The sequence below is a fragment of the Corvus cornix genome, chromosome 2, assembly GCF_000738735.6.
Source record: "Corvus cornix cornix isolate S_Up_H32 chromosome 2, ASM73873v5, whole genome shotgun sequence".
Lineage (NCBI taxonomy): Eukaryota > Metazoa > Chordata > Aves > Passeriformes > Corvidae > Corvus > Corvus cornix.
The window spans coordinates 116,929,338-116,950,594 of NC_046333.1; the positions used below are offsets into that span (position 1 = coordinate 116,929,338).

Sequence of the window (21,257 nt, forward strand, 5' to 3'; positions counted from 1 at the left end):
ACTTTATCTCTTACATGTCTATTCTCCGGCAGCCTTATTATTTTATCAAGTGCAGTGGGTAATTTTCTTGGGGGAGGAAACGATGTGGGAAATGACAGAAGTGGATTTGCAGTTCTGCTAATATTGAGGGATTATTCTATCTCAATTTAAAAGATTTTTTAAAAATACTAAGACCTTAAATGAATCATATTTAGATAACCATTTGACTCCCAAAATAGCTTAATGGGGGGATGAGGGTGGGATGTTGAGGGTTTTTTTGGTTGATTAATTATTTTTTGTTGTTTGTTTGTTTAACCATCCTAATTATTTTTTTAGGCTATTGGGTTTTGGGGTGGTTTTCTACCTCAAAATTTATATTTATAGAGCACCATAAACCACTTGGGGGTTTTTGGGTTGGCTTTTTTTGTTCTGTTTTTTTAATCTTTGTCCAATAATACCTTTGAGAATGTATATAATGCTGTCTTGACAGTGAAGTAGATGTATGGATACCTGAGCCATTCCATGCTGAAGTTCCTGCAGACTGGTGGGATAAGGAGGCAGATAAATCCCTTTTAATTGGAGTATTTAAACACGGTAAGTGATGTCTCTCTCTCAACAAAACTCAGTTGTAAAGCTTTCAGTGTGTAGGACTGTTCAGTCATAATATTAACAAGTATTGTTCCAAAGAACTGTTGGCTTGTATCTCCCTTTTTTCTTGCCTGCATTAAAAACATAATATGAGCTGTAAATATCAGATGCTGTTTTTAAATGTTTGCAGAACATTTGAGAAGAAAACATTACTTTCTTGGCTGTAAATAAAACAAAGCCATATTTGTTTAAATAATAGCCAAATAGAAAGATAGATCTCCATAAACTTTGCTTCCAGCACTGCTTCACTTGCTAACTCTGCCAACCAGTGTCAAAGTGGACGGTGGGCTTAACCTCTGCTATTAATCTGTACAAGTGCCTCCTGGGCTTTGTTCCAAGCAATATTTCACAAATGTCAGTGTTGAGAACTCCCGGCTCCCTTGAGTGGGATGCAGCCTTGTTAACTTTGAAAGGCTGGGGATGCAGAGCTGGCATGATATATACAGTGAGCGATTCCTGATTATAATCCCAATTCTCTGGAGGTCGCAGAGGTATTCTCAGCAGCCCAGCCTGACTAAAGGGGAGAATGATGGCTTATAAAACCTTTCATGATTACAGTTTGGCTTGAGGCTCTACAGCAGTTAGGAGCAGTGTGTTGTAGTACAAATCCTAATTGAATTGTGCTGTTCTGCCTATGTACAGCAGCTCTGTGTTGTGGGCTCAGCTGAGGCAAGTCTAGTCTAAAAATCATTTTCCTGCAGTGCACTGTTGGGATCTGCCATTTTCCATCTAGTCAACTTGGGCAGTAAAAAAGCAAACAGCAGTTTGAAAACCATAGAGGGAACAGTGTCATCTTACTGACATGCATCATCCTAAACCTAATAAGACAGGTTCGTTGGCCTTACGTATAACCCATGTATACAGCATTTTTGCAGCCTATATTGAGGGTTCCAGCAGGGCTGGAGCTATAGAAAATACGTGTGTGTGTATGTGTGCGCTTCCATTCGCGTCTGCGTGTTTCCACTGGCAAGTATCGAATGTCAAGAGCCACTGTGAAAGTCATATAGGAAACTTAAAGAAATTTTTCACTTGTGAAAGGTTTTTACTTTACTTTATAATGACATGAAATTTAGTGCTTTCTTCACTGTCTTATATGTGTTAATGTTATTGATGGGAAAATGTTTCCGTGCTGTTGGAATTTACCAACATGAACAATTTTTTTACATGAATTAAATGTTTCCAGCATGGTGACAGCTCCTTTGTTTTATTTAAAAATAAATCAATGAATCCAGAAAATAGTACTTCTACTGCCTCGACCTGTTCTATTCACAGCTGGTCATAGCTTTTAAAAAAGCATTTGTCTCCCGCTCTGCATGCAGGTTATGAGAAGTACAATTCTATGAGAGCTGATCCAGCACTGTGCTTTCTGGAACGGGTTGGCATGCCTGATGCAAAGGCCATAGCTGCTGAACAGAGAGGGACAGACATGTTAGCAGATGGTGGTGATGGGTAAGGAGGACATGAAAAAATTAATAAACTTTATCAGCATTGTATATGTTGGCATGGTTTCATATGTCATATTATACTTACATGCTGCCTGAGGATATGAAGTGATCATATGATGTACAAAGTACATAGAATTGTTTACACAGTTGAGCATGAAATATAAATGTGTAACTTGGTACAACATACCGATGGCTTTTGTAGCTTTTTTTTTTCTTTTGTCCAGAAAATCAGCCCCCTCTCAAAACCAGTATTTTTCTTGAAAATATTTTTAAAATATTTTATAGGGGTGAATTTGACAGAGAGGATGAAGATCCAGAATATAAGCCAACTAGAACTCCTTTCAAGGATGAAATTGATGTAAGAACTCCCAATTTTCTGTAATTACAAATATGTACAATTATAATTGATTCTCCATATTTATTTTAATGTGTGTTTTAAAGTTTGAGAGCTACCAGATAAACACACCTTACAAAGATTGTTTGCTGCTGTGTTAGACAGATGACATATTTTTCTCCTCAAATCATGACATATGGTCAAAACTGAAAACTAAAATAACTTCTGTCTTCTCCCCAAGGAATTCGCAAACTCACCTCCAGAAGATAAAGAGGAGTCCATAGAATCACACACAAGTAAGACTTACAGCAAAGAAATTAAAAAGGCAAAAAGGGATTGTTTAGTGAAAGGTGGGCTGTTTATATTACCACATAAAGGGATAGGAAGTGTTTTGGGACAATACCACAGTAAGCTTTTTGCTGCCAAATCTCTTCATGCTTCACATTTTTCAAAACAATTACATACTGTCTTTGAATAATCCACATTATGGTTCTCTGGATTTCTAATTACATAGTAGAAACCATGATGATAAAGACCGGATGTTTCATAATGCAGCCGTTGATGGTTTTGCCGAGATAATCTTGGAAGTTACAAATACGTTGTTTCCTCAGTATGGAGGAAAATTGCCAAGTTTAAGTGATAATAATAAAGTGGGAAACGATAAGCATAGGTGTTTCCTCAGAGGCAGAATGATCTTCTTAGCAATGTATTTAAAGATGCATTGCATTAATTTAAATACTTACAGTGCTCATAATATGTTTGCATTCATAACATCAAATCATAATGCTTGATGGTTATCTCTAAATGCTTCTCAAGCATTTCTTAGAGTTGGATGGTTTGATTCTATTTTTTCTCTCTTACCAATAGTTATCCTGTTTCTAATTCATTATGCACCAGTATTAGAGGCACATGTTCTTATCTGATAAAACAGGAATCCAGTTATAGCCATAGAAACTTGGAAATGTTTAGTGTTGGTTTTGCAGTGCAAAAACTTCTCTGTTCTCTAGACAAGCACAGTGAAAGCAATGCTGATTTAGGGCAACTCTACTGGCCCAACACTTCAACCCTGACTACCCGTCTGCGTCGCCTCATTACTGCCTATCAGCGCAGCTATAAAAGGCAACAAATGAGGCAAGAGGCACTAATGAAGACTGACCGCAGGAGACGTCGGCCTCGAGAAGAAGTGAGGGCACTGGAGGCAGAAAGGGAGGCTATAATAACTGAGAAACGACAAAAGTGAGTTTCCTGGTGATATCTATCTTTAAATCTTATTTGAGCTTGTGTGTCACCCATACTGCTCTTTTGTTTTGAAAGAATAAACTAAGGGGGTTTTGAGGCTTTTAAACTGTGTTTGGACTCTCATTTATCCAGTGGCCTCACATCTCCTGCTTCTTCCTTGACTAGGTGGACAAGAAGAGAAGAAGCTGATTTTTATCGTGTGGTGTCTACTTTCGGAGTTATTTTTGATCCTGTGAAACATCAGTTTGAGTGGAATCAATTCAGAGCATTTGCCAGGCTTGACAAAAAGTCCGATGAAAGCTTGGAAAAGTATTTTAATGGCTTTGTGAATATGTGTAGACGAGTGTGCCGAATGCCAGTCAAACCGGATGATGGTAAGTTTTAACTGACTGGAAATCAACATGAATATCGTGAGACCATGGGACTGTTGAAACTTCATGCCCAGGTGTAAAGATTTTGAAATTGGGTGTGCATTCAGTCCATGTTAAACAATACAACTCGGTGTCCTTGCAGAACCTCCTGATCTTTCCACGCTGATTGAGCCGATCACAGAGGAGCGCGCTTCTAGAACTTTGTATCGCATCGAGCTGCTGCGCAAGATCCGGGAACAGGTTCTCCATCACCCGCAGCTGGGGGAGAGGCTAAAACTTTGTCAGCCAAGTCTGGACCTGCCAGAGTGGTGGGAGTGTGGTAAACATGATAAAGACTTACTGATTGGTGCTGCTAAACATGGAGTCAGTAGGACAGATTATCACATTCTGAATGATCCTGAACTCTCTTTTCTTGAGGCTCATAAAAACTTTGCTCAAAACAGAGGGACAGGTAATGCAAATACTGTCTCTTCTGTAAACCCTCTGGGTGCTGGCTGCAGTCAAACACCCCCAATTGTCCCATCCACACCAGTACAAGAAGAAAAGACTACAGAACAAACAGAGTCTAAAGTTGAAGGGTCTGAAAATCCAGCAGCCAAAGAAAAGTCTGAAATCAAAGAGGAGACAGATACTGCAGATAAGGACACTAAACCAGACTGTGATGCTGAGGCCGAGCCTGGCTCTGTTAAATGTGAATTGAAAGACATAGAAATGAGTACAGATGTAGATCCAAAATCTATTTCTGAGAAAGGTTCAGAAGAAGATGAAGAGGAGAAACTGGAAGATGATGATAAATCAGAAGAATCCTCCCAACCTGAAGGTAATACATTGGTCAGATCAGTTCTATGTGCTTAACATAAGCCCCACAGCTGTTGTAGCTCGTGCCAGTTGGTAAATGGCACACACGGTGCCATTATGGGGTATGGGATGGGCTACATGTAGCAGTTCCTCTGCCCTTCCATGTATCAGGTGGCTAAATAAGCTTTCATAAGAACCATCCAGCATCAGTGGGGTATTCCCCCACAAGGGATGATTTCCAGGATAGCTCACTGAGCCAATAAGCATGGTCTCTATGCCAAATGTGGATGGCTGGGGCTCTGCTGTAGGAATTAACTGAACAAAAGCCCAAGTTAGAAATATTGTTTCAAGCCTGGTTGCCTTAGCCTATCTAGCTGGGTGGACACTGGATGTTAATGCCTGGTCATGATTGTTATTCAGCAGGAGCAGTCTCTCAGGGTAAGAATTTTGATGAAGAAAGCAATGCCTCTATGAGTACCGCAAGGGATGAAACACGCGATGGATTCTACATGGAAGATGGGGATCCCTCTGTGGTTCAGCTGCTTCATGAGAGAACATTTGCCTTCTCTTTCTGGCCTAAGGTTGGTTAGGGGTAGAAAGATGTGTCTCTTTTAATTTAAGTAAAATATGGGAAATGTGCTTGCAAAGTAACAGTGAGCTTTTGTGAGATACTGTGCTTCTGGCAGGCAAGAGACCTTTTTCTGTGAATGATATGTGGAATAGCACTTTTTTCTTCAAGTTCATACAAACTAGCAGCGAAAATGAAAGAAATTGCTTTTTTTTGTAAAATAGTGTCATTCAGTAAAACAATGGACTGCTGGCAGACATGAGTTCTTCAAAGGGCCCATAACCCTATGTCAGCAGAGTCCCACCTCTTGCACCGCTGTACAGTTTTGAACTAGGAATTTTGCCTGCAGAGCAATCTGCAGAATTTAGAGCAGACTTTCTAAGATCACCTTTTTATTTTGGGGTGAGGAGATTGTAGGGAAGAGTTTTTGGTGACCTACATGATCTAAGCCATTATGTAATGTTGACAGATGTAATTGTATTAAGGTATCCTGCAAACATAAGCATCAGTTTTAGATAGGGTAAAGCTGTATCTTATTTTGGTAACAATGCAGAAAATTATCTAATATAAAATGTTTTTAAAAATACAAAGCCGTAACCTTGTAATAAATCCATACTTAATTTAGTACTCTCCTTTGCAGTAAGGGGAGAGAGAAAAATAAAGTAGTAATAGTCTTAAGCTTACTAATCACCATAACAGGGCCATCTGGTTGGGGCGGGGGGGAAGGGGGTAGCAGGGCAGGAGGACCTTGCTCTTAATAGGCTTATTTCTGGGGAAAGCAAGCAGTCTGTTGCAGCTGCTGAGATTTGCTAGTGGCTTTTGCACTGTTTTGCTGTTCAGGAAGCTAACTGATGCTCATATTCCCTAACCAGCAGTATTTCTTAGAGTTCCGAAGTTTCTACTACTTCAGGCAGGCTAGCGTAGAATGTGTTTGAATACTGAAATGGAAAAAAAATCAAATCATGCTCATTTTCTCTGCTTTCAGCAAGTATTTTGGAAATGTGCACTAAAATCTTATTCCAGTCGTAGTGTGAAAGTAGAACAGAAAATCCTTCATCTGTATAGGTTCATCATAAGTAGACTAATAAACATAATTAGAGATTTTTAGTGTACACGCTTCAGTGAAATTTGAAGTGATAATGGGCGTGGAATGAAAATTGACATTCATTAGATGTCCCTAGGTTGGTGCCCGTTTCATAATGTTGAACTTTATTAATAGTGACGCTAATGAGGATCCACTTCCTAGGACAGAATTGCAGATCCAGCCTCTTGGATCTTGAGAACTGCAGCTTTAAGACACTGATTGCAGATGTGTTTATTTTCCCTTCCTAACTGTTGATTTTGCTAACTAGTGAAGTTTTGTAAAACAACAGGGAGTTTCTATTAAATTTTTCAATTAGTACATTGTCATACAGAAAACTTGGTCTGTCTTTTCTCCTTCCCCTCACAATATAAATGCAGCTTATAAAAGTTTATTATAAAAGTCCTATTAAAGTTTTGTTCTACAAAATTGTGTTAGCTTCTTGCAAGGTGATCAGTTTATCCTAACATGCAAGAATAAGTGTTTCTGAATGTTGTCCTTAAGCTCTGGAACCTGGACTGTGTAATAAGACTCATTTAAGATTAAAAGGCAACATTTACACTGAAGGTTCATTACATACTTTTCCTTTATTCAGGACCGAGTAATGATCAACCGATTAGACAACATCTGTGAAGCAGTGCTGAAAGGGAAGTGGCCAGTAAATAGGCGCCAGATGTTTGATTTCCAAGGGCTCATACCTGGGTACACTCCAACAGCTGTGGACAGCCCTCTGCAGAAAAGGAGCTTTGCAGAGCTCTCCATGGTTGGTCAAGCCACTGTCAGTGGCAGTGAAGATCTCACTGCTTCTCCTCAGTTATCAAAGGCAAGGCTGCAACTTTCTCTTTTTTACATAAAACATTTTATCTTGCATGAGCTTCTCTTGCATAATAGAAAATAAGCCAGCATAAATAAAATAGTAAAAATGTAAAAGTGTTTCTTTGAATAAAATGAAGGCTTTGTTTTCAGAGTTACATGTTTGGAGTTTTATTTTAAATTCAGTGTAGCAAACAGAGCTTTGCTAATGTTTGGAAATATTCGCTTTTTATTAGGAAGATGCACTCAATTTATCAGTTCCACGTCAGAGGAGGAGGAGACGAAGAAAGATTGAAATTGAGGCTGAGAGAGCTGCCAAGAGGAGAAATCTTATGGAAATGGTTGCCCAGTTACGTGAGTCTCAGGTGGTCTCAGAAAATGGACAAGAAAAGATTGTAGATTTATCAAAGGCCTCACGAGAGGCAACAAGTTCTACCTCAAATTTTTCATCTGTTACTTCAAAGTTTATCTTGCCTAATGTCTCCACACCCGTGTCTGATGCCTTTAAAACTCAAATGGAGCTGCTGCAAGCAGGTCTTTCACGCACACCCACAAGGCATCTACTAAATGGCTCTTTAATAGATGGAGAACCACCCATGAAGAGGAGGAGAGGAAGGAGGAAAAATGTAGAAGGGCTTGATCTGTTATTCATGAGCAACAAACGGACATCGTTGACTGTAGTAAGGCCACAATTCTTTTCCTTTTTGTCTCATATTTGTTCTCTGTCTGTGGTACTTCCTGAATGTGTTGTCTTATTATACTCTCCCTAATAGAAACATACAGTTTTTGCCCAACCAGGTTTTTCTTTGTTTAGAGCTGTTAGTTCTTTTTGAACCGAACAAAAAAGTGCACATCAAGATTTTACTGTAGAAAATTGTAGCTGAGTTTTAAGTAGCTTGTACTTTTAAAATTACTTTTTTTTTTTCAAAATATATTTCTAACAACATACATTTTGAGGCTTAAGTATGTCTTTCTTGATGTGTTGAAAAGGGTGGGTCTTGGAGAATCTTGAAGAACATTTACTGGAAATGGAAAAAAATTGCTTTGCCTTTAGCAGTATGTTCTTTATTGTTCAAGGATGCTAAATTTTCAAAATTCCTAATGTAATGATACTACTTTGTGTAGTATGAGTATTTAAACACCATTAACTCTTGTGTATGCAAAATCTTCAACATTTCACTTCAGTCAGTCCCTGAGATTATTTCTCCAGCTGTTCCCGTGAAGACTAATACAGATGTGATTGTTTTCAGGAGGATGCAGAAGTGACCAAAGCTTTTGAAGAAGATATGGAAGCTCTACCAGCAAGGAACATTCCATCTCCTGGTCAATTAGACCCAGACACTCACATCCCTGTAATCAATCTAGAGGATGGGACCAGGCTGGTGGGAGAGGATGCCCCAAAAAACAAGGATCTAGTTGAATGGCTTAAATTGCATCCTACTTACACTGTAGATATGCCAAGTTATGTACCAGTAAGTATGGGATTCTAAAAGTGTTGTTCTATTGTATTAATACAAAAGTTAGTTTTACTGACGTCGAATTGAATTTCCTCACATTGGGCATAGTCATTCGATTTTGTAGCTTGGTTTTCAACAGAAGTTTTCCCTTTATGCACCATTCGTATTTTATCTACACCTAAGTGACATTGGGGTGTTTGATTTGCTTTTCCTTTCTTAATATTTGTATATAGCAACATGTTAGAACAGTGTTTGTCAAGTTCTGCAGAATTTCTTCATCTGATACAAAAAAAATTTCTTCTCACATAATCTGAGAGTAAAGTAATGGATCCCTTCTTAAAATTGTTGTAAGAAGGGGTACCGTGATTGGTGATTTTTGTCATTAAATTAAAAGCTAAAAAGCAATAAATTTCTCTTCTTTCCAGAAGAGTGCAGATGTGCTGTTTTCCCCATTTCAGAAGCCGAAACAAAAACGACACAGATGTCGAAATCCTAATAAACTGGATATAAACACCTTGACAGGAGAAGAAAGGGTACCTGTTGTAAATAAACGAAATGGAAAGAAGGTAAAAATTAAGTTACTTCAGTCAAAGTCTTTAATAATGTTTTTGCATGTGGAAAGCAGGTTTTCTACTCCGAGCTTTCTCTTTTAAAGTTTAATAATTTGGCACCAGCAATTTTTCTTACTGGACTGTGCTACCTGGTTCCTTTAATTCCTTCTTTGCTGTTCTGATATGTTCATATTGATCACCTGAGTGAATAACTCTCACTTCTTGAAACTATATAGCACATTTTGTCCTTAGATACAAATTTTATTACCAGACCTGCCTAAGCTGCAGCACTTTACTGTTTTTTAAAACCTGATTTTGTCAATTAGGGTATCACTAGCTGGTTTCCATGTAGTTTTCCACAGTAAACTAACTTGAAAGTCTTTACTGCTATCCTTCAGAGATGAAAGTGTGCAAATAGAAAATGTCCATATAAGTAGTTGTTTGGTTTTGTTGTTGGGTTTTTGTTACAGTCATAACCTTGTCTTTTGCATTAGATGGGTGGAGCTATGGCCCCTCCAATGAAGGACTTGCCAAGATGGCTGGAAGAAAATCCTGAGTTTGCTGTTGCTCCAGATTGGACTGACATTGTTAAACAGTCTGTAAGTGAAACTCTCTTTCCATGCTTCACTGTAGGTTATAGCACAGAAAAGTTGAAGGCTGTGTACATTGATTATTAAGTCTTTATCTCACAGCTGGTTTTGAGAAAATTGTAGTGTCTGTGTAGGAGTTACCCAGCTCAGGGGGGTGGTGATAGGAGGCTGCTGCAGAATGGGATTGAAATACACTCAAAAAATCAGCTACAGTTAAGGCAGCCTTCAGTATTTGTTTTGCATTATTTTTTTCTTGTAAGTAACAATCTTTAAAAAGCACAGGTATGTGTACATTAGGAACTACTAAGAAAATATTTGTCATATTAATAACAGAAATACATTTCATTGTCTCAGTAACAGGCAGCATCAAAGGAAGAGGTTTTCTGCCGTTTATTTTACAACACTTGTTTGAAAATAAAGGGTAAAATTCTGCAAGTACTCAATTTAACAGAACACTACTGAAATTCAGTACAAATTATAAAGATACAAACTTGCAACTGCAGCATATCAGAGTGGATTTTTTTAATGAGGCTACAGAGTTTTCAGCATGTATTGTTTTACTGTTGTGTTTAAATGTAAAAAAAATCTGTGATCTTGATTTCTTCAGGTTTCTTTACTTGTTCTACTGCCATTCACTATAGTACTAAGCTAGTCACCATTTGCCAGGGTGAAAAAACAAACCACTTTTGGAGTATGCTGAAATCCTTTCTGTTTCTTCCATCATCATCAATTAACTGCTGAAAGCTAAAAAAGCTAATTGAGAATAAAGCTGGTTTTTTCTCCTTCCCTTTTTAGGGTTTTGTTCCAGAGTCCATGTTTGACCGTCTTCTCACTGGACCTGTTGTGAGGGAGGAAGGAGCAAGCAGAAGAGGAAGAAGGCCAAAAAGTGAAATTGCCAAAGCAGCTGCAGCAGCTGCTGCTGTAGCATCAACTTCGGGAATCAACCCACTACTAATGAACAGTCTGTTTGCTGGAATGGACCTCACAAGCCTCCAGAACCTACAGAACCTGCAGTCTCTCCAGCTCGCAGGCCTCATGGGCTTTCCGCCAGGGCTAGCAACAGCTGCTGCTGCTGGAGGGGACGCTAAAAATCCGGCTGCCATGTTGCCTCTGATGTTGCCAGGGATGGCAGGATTGCCCAATATGTTTGGACTAAGCGGATTGTTGAATAACCCGATAACGGCTACTACTGGAAATGCCACTACTGCTTCCGCTCAAGGAGAGACTGAGGATGGCGCTTCAAAAGCTGAAGAGAAGAGAAATGAGAATGAAGAGGAGAACAAAGACTCTGAGAAAAGCACAGACACTGTTTCTGCTACTGACTCTGCGAATGGATCTGTCAGTGCTGCTACTGCGGCGACTACCGCCACTGCCACCACTACCACCACCACCAACACTGGATTGCCCACAAACCCTCTGGCCTTCAATCCTTTCCTGCTGTCTACCATGGCTCCTGGCCTCTTCTATCCATCTATGTTTCTACCTCCAGGACTGGGAGGATTGACTCTGCCCGGTTTCCCAGCACTAGCAGGACTACAGAATGCAGTGGGCTCCAATGAAGAGAAGGCTACTGACAAAACTGAAGGAGCTGCCTTTAAAGATGAAGAAAATCTCGAAGGCAGTGATGCAGAGGAGAGCCTTGATAAAACTGCAGATTCCTCCGTTTTAGAAGATGAAATAGCACAGGGTGAAGAATTAGACTCACTTGATGGGGGGGAAGAAATAGAAAACAATGAAAATGACGAATAACCAGTACCAGTTACAGTTAAAGTGTTTTAAACTTTTGACAAGTGGTAGTCCTACTGTTTACACTCACAGTTAATGTCCATACTTAGTTTTTATAAGCTGTTCTGTAACATAGTGTAGCAAAAAAAAAGTTCAAGTCATGTTATACAGATGTGTCAAAAGGTATCTTGGTCATTAAGTATTGTGCAGTGCATTATTTATTATCCCTAGGAGAGATGAAATTTGAGAGGTGATCATGTCTTTTTAAGGAAATTGACATAATGCTCTGCTTTTTTTTTCTTTTGGTACCATTGGTATTATGAATTAAGCAGCAATTTGTAATCAAGTGGCACTAATAGAAGGAAGTGCTGCTTAAAGGAAGGATGAAGTTATATATTTAATTTTTAAATTTTTTTTTCTTTTTTTTCTTTTCGTTTTTTTTTTTTTTGTTTTGTTTTGTTTTGGTTTGTTTTTTTTTTTTTGCTGTGAAGGTCAAGATGAAATTTACCATACATATCGTACTCGCGCTTCATTTTGACTGTATGGGAGTTCACCCGCTCACATGCGCGCACACACCCACACACACACTCTCTCTCTGACAATCTTCATGATAGTGTGAATGTCTCTGTCTTGAGACGCAGCAATAATAAGGCAGCTGTTGAATGTGAAGAGTACCTTTTGGAAATTAACCCGCGGAGAAGGTTCTTACAGGATAAAGCTACAGTTTAATCGTCTCGTGATCTTGTAATGCACTGGTATAAACAAAAAGAAAAAAATCAGGTACCTTTTTTAAATTAAAGGACTTTGTTACTTTAGCCACAAAGCTAAACAGCATTACCTCAACTCTAAACTAGCCTTGAAGTTTACAGACATGACTTTGTAAATGTATTGTTTTTCTTTGTTGTGATGTCTTTTTATTTTTTTTTCTTTGGAAACTGCTATCATGTAAGATAAGATGTAAATTGCTGCCAACTGTAGTAATGATGCTTTTAATAAAAGTGACCCATGATATGCAGAGATGTAATTATAGAATGTAGTGTTTAGGGACATCAAAACTGGTGTTCACTTTCTGTATTTGTATTTGTGGCTTTTTTATAGCATTTTCCTGCTATATTCTTTATAGATTAGTGGCTGTAAATGCTGAACTGATCGTCTTCAGGGGACTAGGCAGGAAGAGAAACCTTGAATTGCCTTCATATTTTCCACTCTTAAGTAACTGTACAGAAATGCACGCTAAAATCCCTACTTTACTCCTTCAAAGGGGCATAAGAGACTGAGAATACTTTAAATGTGTTCAGCATGTGATAATGTGGTACACTAAAGAACAAAAGGGCAAAAGAAAAATGAGGCTTTAATAGGCACAATATCTAGGTCATTTATCCTTGGTTAATGGGTAGAAAAACACAATGCTGTAGTGACAGCAAGGGATACAAAGGCTCTGTGGTATCCTGTAGACCAGAGCTTGTGATGCCAGAAACCACTGTGTCAAACAACCTACATGAAACTAAAACTGACCCACTTTTTATAAAAAACAGTGTCTCTTCTGGAGAGCTACCGATTTGTACCCTTTTGTGACCTTTTGATATTCGAGCTAATGTACCATTTGAGAACTTCTGTTTTCACGGTGTTGTCACCTTGACACACACATACACAACCAGCTCCAGAGTGAGGATAAAAGGTTAGATTTTCATTGGAGTATATGAAAAATTAGCTGTTTCAGTAGCCAGCTGTGGGTGGACCCCTGTCTTTACGACTAATATTATCTGTGCTTTTGGAATGCTAGAGAGCTGCAAACCTCACTCTCATGTACACTGTGAATTTGCACAAGAGCTCAAATGGGCAAGTATTGCAAGGCCGAAATTTGATCCCGAGGGGGATATATGAAAAGGGGTGAACTTGGCTTGAAAAGAGTATTTCATGGACAATGAAAGTGGATGAGAAATGAAGGCCTTAGGAAGTGAATTTTGTGTGAATGAATCACAGGCACACACTGTTGAAATGAATAGATGTCAGGATGTCTTGTACTGCCACTTAAATAGATCATAGGGAGTTAATGAAGGTCAGGAAGGATTTCCCCCGCCATGGACATCACTGAATGTTTGATGAGGTGTGTTATTCCTGCCTCTTCCTAAAACATCACACGTAGACCATGGCAAAAAGTGAGAGGCTGAAAACCAAGACACATTAGCTTGGGCAGGTGTGTTACATACTCTGTTGAATTCATTTGAGCTATTATTTTGAGTTGTTATTAAATGCCTTATTTTTTTTTCCTACCTATAGAATTCCCACTGTAAGAGTTGGTAGGTGCTTCCCATTGTGTGTATTACACACATGGTACCAAATAGACCTTTTTTTTTTCTTTTTTTTTTTTTAGTTCAGTTTTATAATTTCTAGAAAAGATTTACACAGACTAATGATATCCCTTGGGAGAACCCTTTTTAATTGGCAAGACTAGAAATTATATTGTTAAATGCCATACTAAGTCCCTTTCTCCTCTGTCAAAATGGGGAAGTTCTGGTAACTTCTATTTTTGCCCATAGGTTTTTGACATGGAAACATCCAAGTCATGATACAGGGTGTCCAAGTGACAAATGAGTGAATCTTCCCCTAATACAAGCATCTTCCATGATGGTATTACTCATCTGCCTTTCCTACTCAAAAAAACAAACTGGAGAACTGTTGCAACAGAACAAATGGCATGGGAATGGGAGAGCCTCCATGCTCTGTGCTTTCCGAACAGCCTTGCTTCCTCGAAGCCACACAGACCCCCCACCTGTTGAAAAGGTGGTGACATTTGATTTTTGCAAGGGATATGGGCCCCTGGTATGAAAAATGAAGTGGGGGGATTGCCATCTAATGTCCGAGAAATGTATTACATGAAAATATGAAGGTTTTTCTTTGATTTGACAAGAGTTTTTACATGTTAATTATTGCAAAGATTCTTACGGAGTTTTAAAAGTGTGTCTAAATGAATAAAAGCTTACGTGAGTAAGATGCATAGATCAGAAACTATTCTGCAGTTGATTCACATTTGGAGCACCCTTTCTGTCTCTCATGATGAGGACCCTTTCATTTGCCACCAACCATTTTTTGCTGGACCTCCTAATGGCCATGGAAATGTTAATGGGGTTATCAAGGAATATAAATTACTTTCTGTGTTGCTTTCAAAAAGAAAGTACCTGTGTCGAAGTACAGCAGTGGTGTGCCTGCTAACACAGCCCGTTCTGTGTGCATGGTGTGCAATCCTGCCAAGGGAAGGAACTGAACAAAACAAATCTGCTCAGGCTACTACCGATGCATTCTTTTAGTAAGGGGACGGTAAAGGAGAACCAGTTCAAGTGTGAGTCTTGAAAGCTGTTGCTGATAAAACAGCGGACAAATTCCTAAACTAGTCCCAGGTTTTTTTAGTCAGCTTCAGTCTCTTGTTTTGTATTGATGTCAAATATCAAAGTGTATTGCTTATTGGAATTGCACACTTCTATTGAGGACCTTTGCAATTGAGCACTTCCTCATTTGAGAAGGGCTTAAGATTGATGGGTGTTCAATTATGTTTTTAGTATTAAGCTTCCCATTAACTTTTGTATTGTGAACAAAATCGCTTGGGACATTTAAGACTTCTGTTGCTTCTGCACTACATGTTTCAGCTGCCTCTGAATCCTTAATGTCAGGGCTGGGGTCCCTGACTGGGAAGTGCCGCGATATGTGAGGGCTCTGTCCTGCTGCCTCCACACTCTTCCCTGGGCACCTGAAAGCTGCCAGCCCATGAATGTTTCTGACTAGTCTGGGAAAGAGTGCTAGCTACAGCTTTTGCTTCCATGCTATGCAAATAATCTGTTGTACCCCTTTGGCTTCAAGTGATGCCTTGGACAGACCCGAGATGGCTTCTTACATAGACAGGTCATGTTTTAGGCATCTAGTCTAATCACCAGATTGAGCCAGCTGTTCTGAGGAGAATGTGTGAAGGAAATTAAATTATATGATTGACAGTTACTATGATGAAAGTTCGATGGGACTTAGGAAAACCTCCTTCGGAATGCAAGGTGAATGTCCCAGCTCAGTCTGCATGCAGCTTTAGATAATAGATTTGATGCAAAAGAGCAAATATTTTGGAAGGAACTATAGTGCAAAATACATATTTTCTAAAAGGCGATAAATCCATGTCATGGGATGTTTTTGTTTTTCCAACTTCTACATATTGCTGTCAGCACTGGCAAAACCATCACAACTCAATCATTTGAGCTATTTCTGTTGCAGTAGCTCAGTGCAGGTAGTTTCCAATCTGTTACTTGTCCTCCCTCAGTCTTTGCTCAAGAAATTTAGATACTAACGATAGCTGGAAGTCAGAGACTTCATTAAATCCTGGTAATTGTAGTTACATTAGAAACAAAAACCCCATCCCTCCATTTAGAAAGTTTGCTTGGAGTATGTTGATGCAAATAGTGTTAATTGGGGTCTCACCACCGAAAGTCTTTTCTTCTTTTGGTTCCAACTTTTTATATGTGACCCTTATTAACCTAAGGGGCAATATAGAGACATTAACCATGGCTTCATCAATCTGGGTTGTTGCACCCATGAACTGAATGGCAGGCAAACTGTAAGCCTTAAATGTCCAGTGATGGTGCACAGCTCTGTGGGCAAAGAGCAGTCAACTCTGATACCACAGCTTTACAGCTCTCCTCTTCTTGGATGATGCATTGGCCTTCCAGTTCTCGGGAAGTGCCGGGAACCTGTGGGCTTTGCAGGCAAAGGAGTTGGGAGCAGCAGTGCCATCGGTCTCCTCCTCCCACAGGGTTTCTGCTATTGTTGGGCCTGGGGAAGGATTTGCATATCTGTGAGTGCAGAGCTGATGTTCCCTCCCTCTGCTCAGAGGCCCTGCAAGGAAACTCCATGATCCTTCCCTTTTTTTTTTTTTTCCTCATCTTTTTTTCCCCCCTTCTAAGGGCTAGTAGAAAATAAGAGACAGCCATTGTATTTCACTGCCGCGGCATTGTTCTGCACCAGACAAAGATGGCATATTTTTCTGAACCATAGTTTCTGCTCTTTCAGCCATGGCTGGCTACTGATGAGCAGCTGTGCAGACTCTGAATAGCCTAAGGCATTTCCTAAAACCATTAAAAATATGAATTTTCCCCAAACATGTGCCAAACCCCTCCCAAAAATATGTGGCAGGAGGAGTGCAAAGCCTTTGCTCTTTGTCCAGAATATATTTTCCTAAAATGAAACTTTCAAAGCATGCCTGCTTTCAGAGAAAGCGTAGAAGTTCTCTCAAATGTATCAGTTGATTCTGGAAGGACTTACTTAAGTCCTGTTTAGAAGAATATTTTAAAAGAAAAAAAAAGCTTTTTTAATATTTTCTTTAAGGATTTTTTGTGAAGGAAGTGAAAGTGAAGGGTTTAAACTAAGCTATGTAATTTTGTTTTATGAGCCAGACAGGTGCTGGTAATAAATAGCTGAAGAAAATGTTAAAAATCAGTCCTGTTCCTCATATGCCATGCATCTGACATTTCTGAAATATCATTTTGGGCTGTCACTGTAAGGACATGCTTTTTCTTCCCAGTCGTCTTCAAGTTCTTCTCAACCAGACTGGCCATCTTCTGCTGTCTCAGTCTGCAGCAGGCTTGCCATCTGCTATATGGCTAATCAATTCACAAAGGTGCTGCTGGGCAGTGCAGACTCCCTGTCCTCTGCCAATATTTTCTGGAAGTTGTCAAACATAGCTGAATTTGTTCTCAGCTGTCACAATCATCGCATTGATTCCAGCTTGTAGCACTCCAGTGACCAGTGGGGTATGCGCTTTGTTTTGCAAGCAGCGTTTGCTCTTTTGTGCCTGTTTGATTAGGCTGGAGCTATTGCTGGAGTCTCAGGGAGCATCTCTCAGGCTGCAGGTAAAAGGTGCCCTCTGACTGTTTTACCTTGCCCGCTCCCAAGTTTGAAAGGTGAACCCGTGGGCGAATCAGCAGACCAGGACTCCAGATTCAATTTCTAATTCTGTCTGCTTCCCTGAGGCGGTTGCTTTAATTGCGGTTTCCAATCTTCCGAATGGAGAATGACACTTGCCTTCTTCACAGAGATGTTGTGAGGCTAATGTTAGCAACAATCATGCAGCACTCAAACCACCCTGATTAGGACTGCCTGGGTAGAACTCCAGCTCATCCTTGAACATGACAATCTTCATTACATCTTGGGCTGTCGTAGTACAGCCCCCCTCAATCAGTGGCTGCCACTGTACGATGGCAGACCTGCTACCCCGCTGTGAGGCACCAAATCTGCCACCTTCTCTCCTCTGTCTCCCACTTCCATGGAAAACTACATGCCAAGCTTTGGGTCTTGCTTCTCATTGTCCCACTGAGTTCCCACCGTCAAGGCATGGCCACAGCTATTGCTTTCGCTGCACGACTTGCTACCACTTGACCTTGGGGCCACTTTTTGTTCTGACTGCATAGTACATCACAGAAATGGGCACATAAATCAGTACACTGATTTCTTCAGGATGGTGGTTGCTCATGTTTCTTTAATATTCCTTTGGTCATGCCTGGATACGACGGTGGAGCCGCTTCATCTGACTAATGCAGTTAGCGAAGTTGCAAGTTCGGACACTGGTTTTAAGTGGCAAGATTTGCATCATTACAGCTTCGTGTTCACCTCAAAAGGCTTCTGCTGCACACATTGCTCTGCTGGTGGGGTAAATATGAAATTAAGATGGTAGATTGCTGAAGCTTTAGTATACTCTAAGCAAACAGCTTCTCTCTCTCCCTGGCCATGCAGGTGTGCTGAAAAGCCCTCCCTTGGTGCTTTCTTGGCTTTGCTTACAGCTGCCTCAGTAAGGGAGCTTGTGGATACATCAGGGACAGGCAGAGAGAAGATAATATTCTGGATTTTCCATCCTTGTTCGCTTTCTGTCAGATAGCAAGAAGTGGTTAGATGATGCTACCCGTGTCCACTGGTCTTCTAGCAGAGACTGGTAGTTTTAAAAAGGCCTAAAGTCTGGCTTTCCAAGTACCAGTTTCTACCAAGGAGCACCTGTCATTGGCTCTATAGAACTGCACTGAAAAGGAGCATTCAGGAAAAGAAAAAGGCATCTGCTGGCTTTAACACTCAGTGTTTGAATTGAGCAAGCTTTTCATTGCCCTATTAGTTTCCCTCACCATGTGAAGAACTGCCATAATTTCTTGCCTACCGTATACTTATATTTAATCCAAAGGAAAACAGCAATTTTCTAGAAACCATGAGAGGCAAGCTCCAAAATATCTTTCAGCCTGTTTTCAGTATGCGCTGCTAAATACCTCATGTTTGTCAGCTCTTCTTGGCACCCTTTCTACGTAACAGCCTCTAATGATTTTGGATCAGCTTCTCTGCTGCTGATGGCTAGTAGGGATCAGACCATGCAGCAACAGCACTCCAATGTGTGCAGCATTTCACCACAACCATTTCAGACGTGCCTGCTTTTAACCTGCATTTGGAATGGGATTTGCAAAACTCTTTATATCAGTGGGTGTACAAGTTAAAGGATGAGTGAGCTTCCTTGCACACCATTTAATGAAGTCTTCCTAAAGCAGTTGTGAGTTTGCGTGCCAAGAGAATCTTAACTAAATTGGAACAAATTATGCTTCTCTGCCATGTGCTTCAGTTATTCCTCATGGGGAGGTGGCTTTTTAGATCACTTCTTAGGCCTCATGCCTCTGGTGACCCAAGCAACATTTGCGTGCAGTGGTATCAGGTTTTCTTGCTGAGCCTTTACTGTTTGCACTACAGAAATAATCTGCAAGCAATTGTGGAGCTGGTTTTTATGCTTGTCTTCACTCTTTCTGAGAGGCAAAGGAGAATATGCTGTGAGCAAGCAAAAGCAAATTAAATCTGCACAGATCTCTTTGATGACCAATGTGCAATAAGGTTGCACGCAAATGTCTGTGTGTCTGCTGCTTGCAGCAAGCAAAAATTGTCACAGGCAAAAGCAGAACAAGGGGTTCAGGGGGGAACATAGAGATTTCTGTGGGAATACTGTGGTTTCCCTGCCAGGTTCAAGGTGGCAGTGATGCCCCTGGGGTGCTAGGTGAAGACCGAAGGGGTCTGTGGCTGATGTACTACAGGAGTCCTTGGTGGAGCTCTGCAGGTATTGGTCAGCTTCGTTAATGGATGCTACAGCAAGCGCAGGGAGAGCTTCCCTCATTATCTGTTATCTTGGGGAAAATGCATGGGAAGGGCTGGTACAAAGCGGCTCTCCCACCATCCCATCCTAAGCAGGGTTTCTGACAGAGCAGCTGCAGGAGGGAGGGGAGCCAGAGGTGACAAAATCCTCTCATAACCTCGTGGAAAAGAATGGTTTCGTCTACAAGATGATAAATTGATGGTATGAATCAGTAGCAAAATGCAGGGCCTCTCTCTCATGATTCCCATCACCTGCCAACAACCACTCAAGTTTAGACACGAACAGTTAGAGCCTTTCTGTAAAATGTGTGTGGGATGGGAACATGTGGCACAGGCTTCTCGGTGCTCGCTAGATGGGTGCTGGGTAGCTTTAAATCACTGAGCACATTTTTAGCTGACACAGGCTGTGTTTATGCACGTGGCCGTTTGGGAGGATGGAAAAGGTGATGATGCCATCCCGAAAAACAAAGTATCACCAGATGACTTGCTACCTCTGGACTACCTGCCCATGTTCCTTGAGGTCCTGGCCATCAGATTTAGTGGCTTTTAAAAGTTTCTTTTCAAGTTCTGGGTTTATATCCTGTTTTATGTTATGTTTATTCCCTTTGGTTCTATTACTGACTTAAAACTGTACAATTCATGTGCTTGCTGGCACCAAACCTCAGGTGAATCTACCACTACCATCCCCACAGCTAAAATGCCAACGGCAGCTACTGAAATCCCAGTAGCAATGGATGTAGCACCAAGTATTGCAGGGAAAAAAAATCTGTAATCCTCTCAATATTTCTGCAGGTTTGAGTCCTAACCCTCACAGAAATAAAGGCATAAAACTAAAAATGAAAATGTCATCCTGAAGTACAGGCAAACTGACCACTCTGAATTTGTTTAGGAATTACATTTAAATTTTAGAAATCAGCCAAGCTCCACACAAGTAATTCAAGAAGATATAAATGGCTACATTATAATGACCAGACACCTATTTTAAGTATGATCTATGTTTTAAAGAAAATTCATTACAATAAGTCTTACAATACCAAGCTCTTCAATGAATTTTTCATGTCTGCATAGCAAGATATATATAAAATGATCATAATCATACACCTTTGGGGCAATGCTGAGCACCAGCTGTTTCACTGATGATTTATAGGTTGCCATGTTCAAGGTTAATAATCAGGAGAAACAGGTTATACTATGCAATGTATTTATGTCAGGTTAGAAGTTCAGTAGTGACGATATGATGTTAGGATGATATGTGCAGTTTTAATTAGCTATATGCCAGTTTTCTGGAAAATCAAATGCAGCCACTTTCCAAAGGTAAAAAACCTGTGAAAAGTTACAAAGGATAATTTTTATTTTCAAATCAGCATGGCAGTCACAAAACATCACCCTGTGCAGCAGCTCCAGCCACTGGAAGGGCACTGCTGGTGGCCATGGTTGTTTCCTCCCCAGATCCAGCTACATCCACATATCTTCCTGCAAGAGGACCCTTGTAACAGTGATTGCAAGGATCTAC

The 21,257-nt window shown here is 40.2% G+C and overlaps 1 protein-coding gene across 9 annotated transcripts in view; it reads left to right on the forward strand.

Moving 5' to 3' along the window:
• CHD7 (chromodomain helicase DNA binding protein 7) overlaps positions 1-14,601 on the forward strand; it is a 133,790-nt gene extending 119,189 nt beyond the window's left edge. For 5 of the 9 annotated variants that reach the window (XM_039549478.1, XM_039549476.1, XM_039549477.1 and 2 more), the window contains 14 exons: positions 470-573; positions 1,947-2,076; positions 2,358-2,430; positions 2,648-2,702; positions 3,414-3,642; positions 3,811-4,019; positions 4,159-4,836; positions 5,235-5,395; positions 7,059-7,286; positions 7,513-7,956; positions 8,527-8,748; positions 9,159-9,299; positions 9,779-9,883; positions 10,670-11,623. In XM_039549478.1, the coding sequence (XP_039405412.1) occupies positions 470-573; positions 1,947-2,076; positions 2,358-2,430; positions 2,648-2,702; positions 3,414-3,642; positions 3,811-4,019; positions 4,159-4,836; positions 5,235-5,395; positions 7,059-7,286; positions 7,513-7,956; positions 8,527-8,748; positions 9,159-9,299; positions 9,779-9,883; positions 10,670-11,623 (3,733 nt within the window). Of the gene's footprint in view, positions 1-469; positions 574-1,946; positions 2,077-2,357; positions 2,431-2,647; positions 2,703-3,413; positions 3,643-3,810; positions 4,020-4,158; positions 4,837-5,234; positions 5,396-7,058; positions 7,287-7,512; positions 7,957-8,526; positions 8,749-9,158; positions 9,300-9,778; positions 9,884-10,669 lie in introns of all 9 variants that reach the window. The other 4 variants (XM_039549480.1, XM_039549479.1, XM_039549482.1 and 1 more) reach the window with 3 other exon arrangements.
• The last annotated feature ends 6,656 nt before the right edge of the window (positions 14,602-21,257 follow it).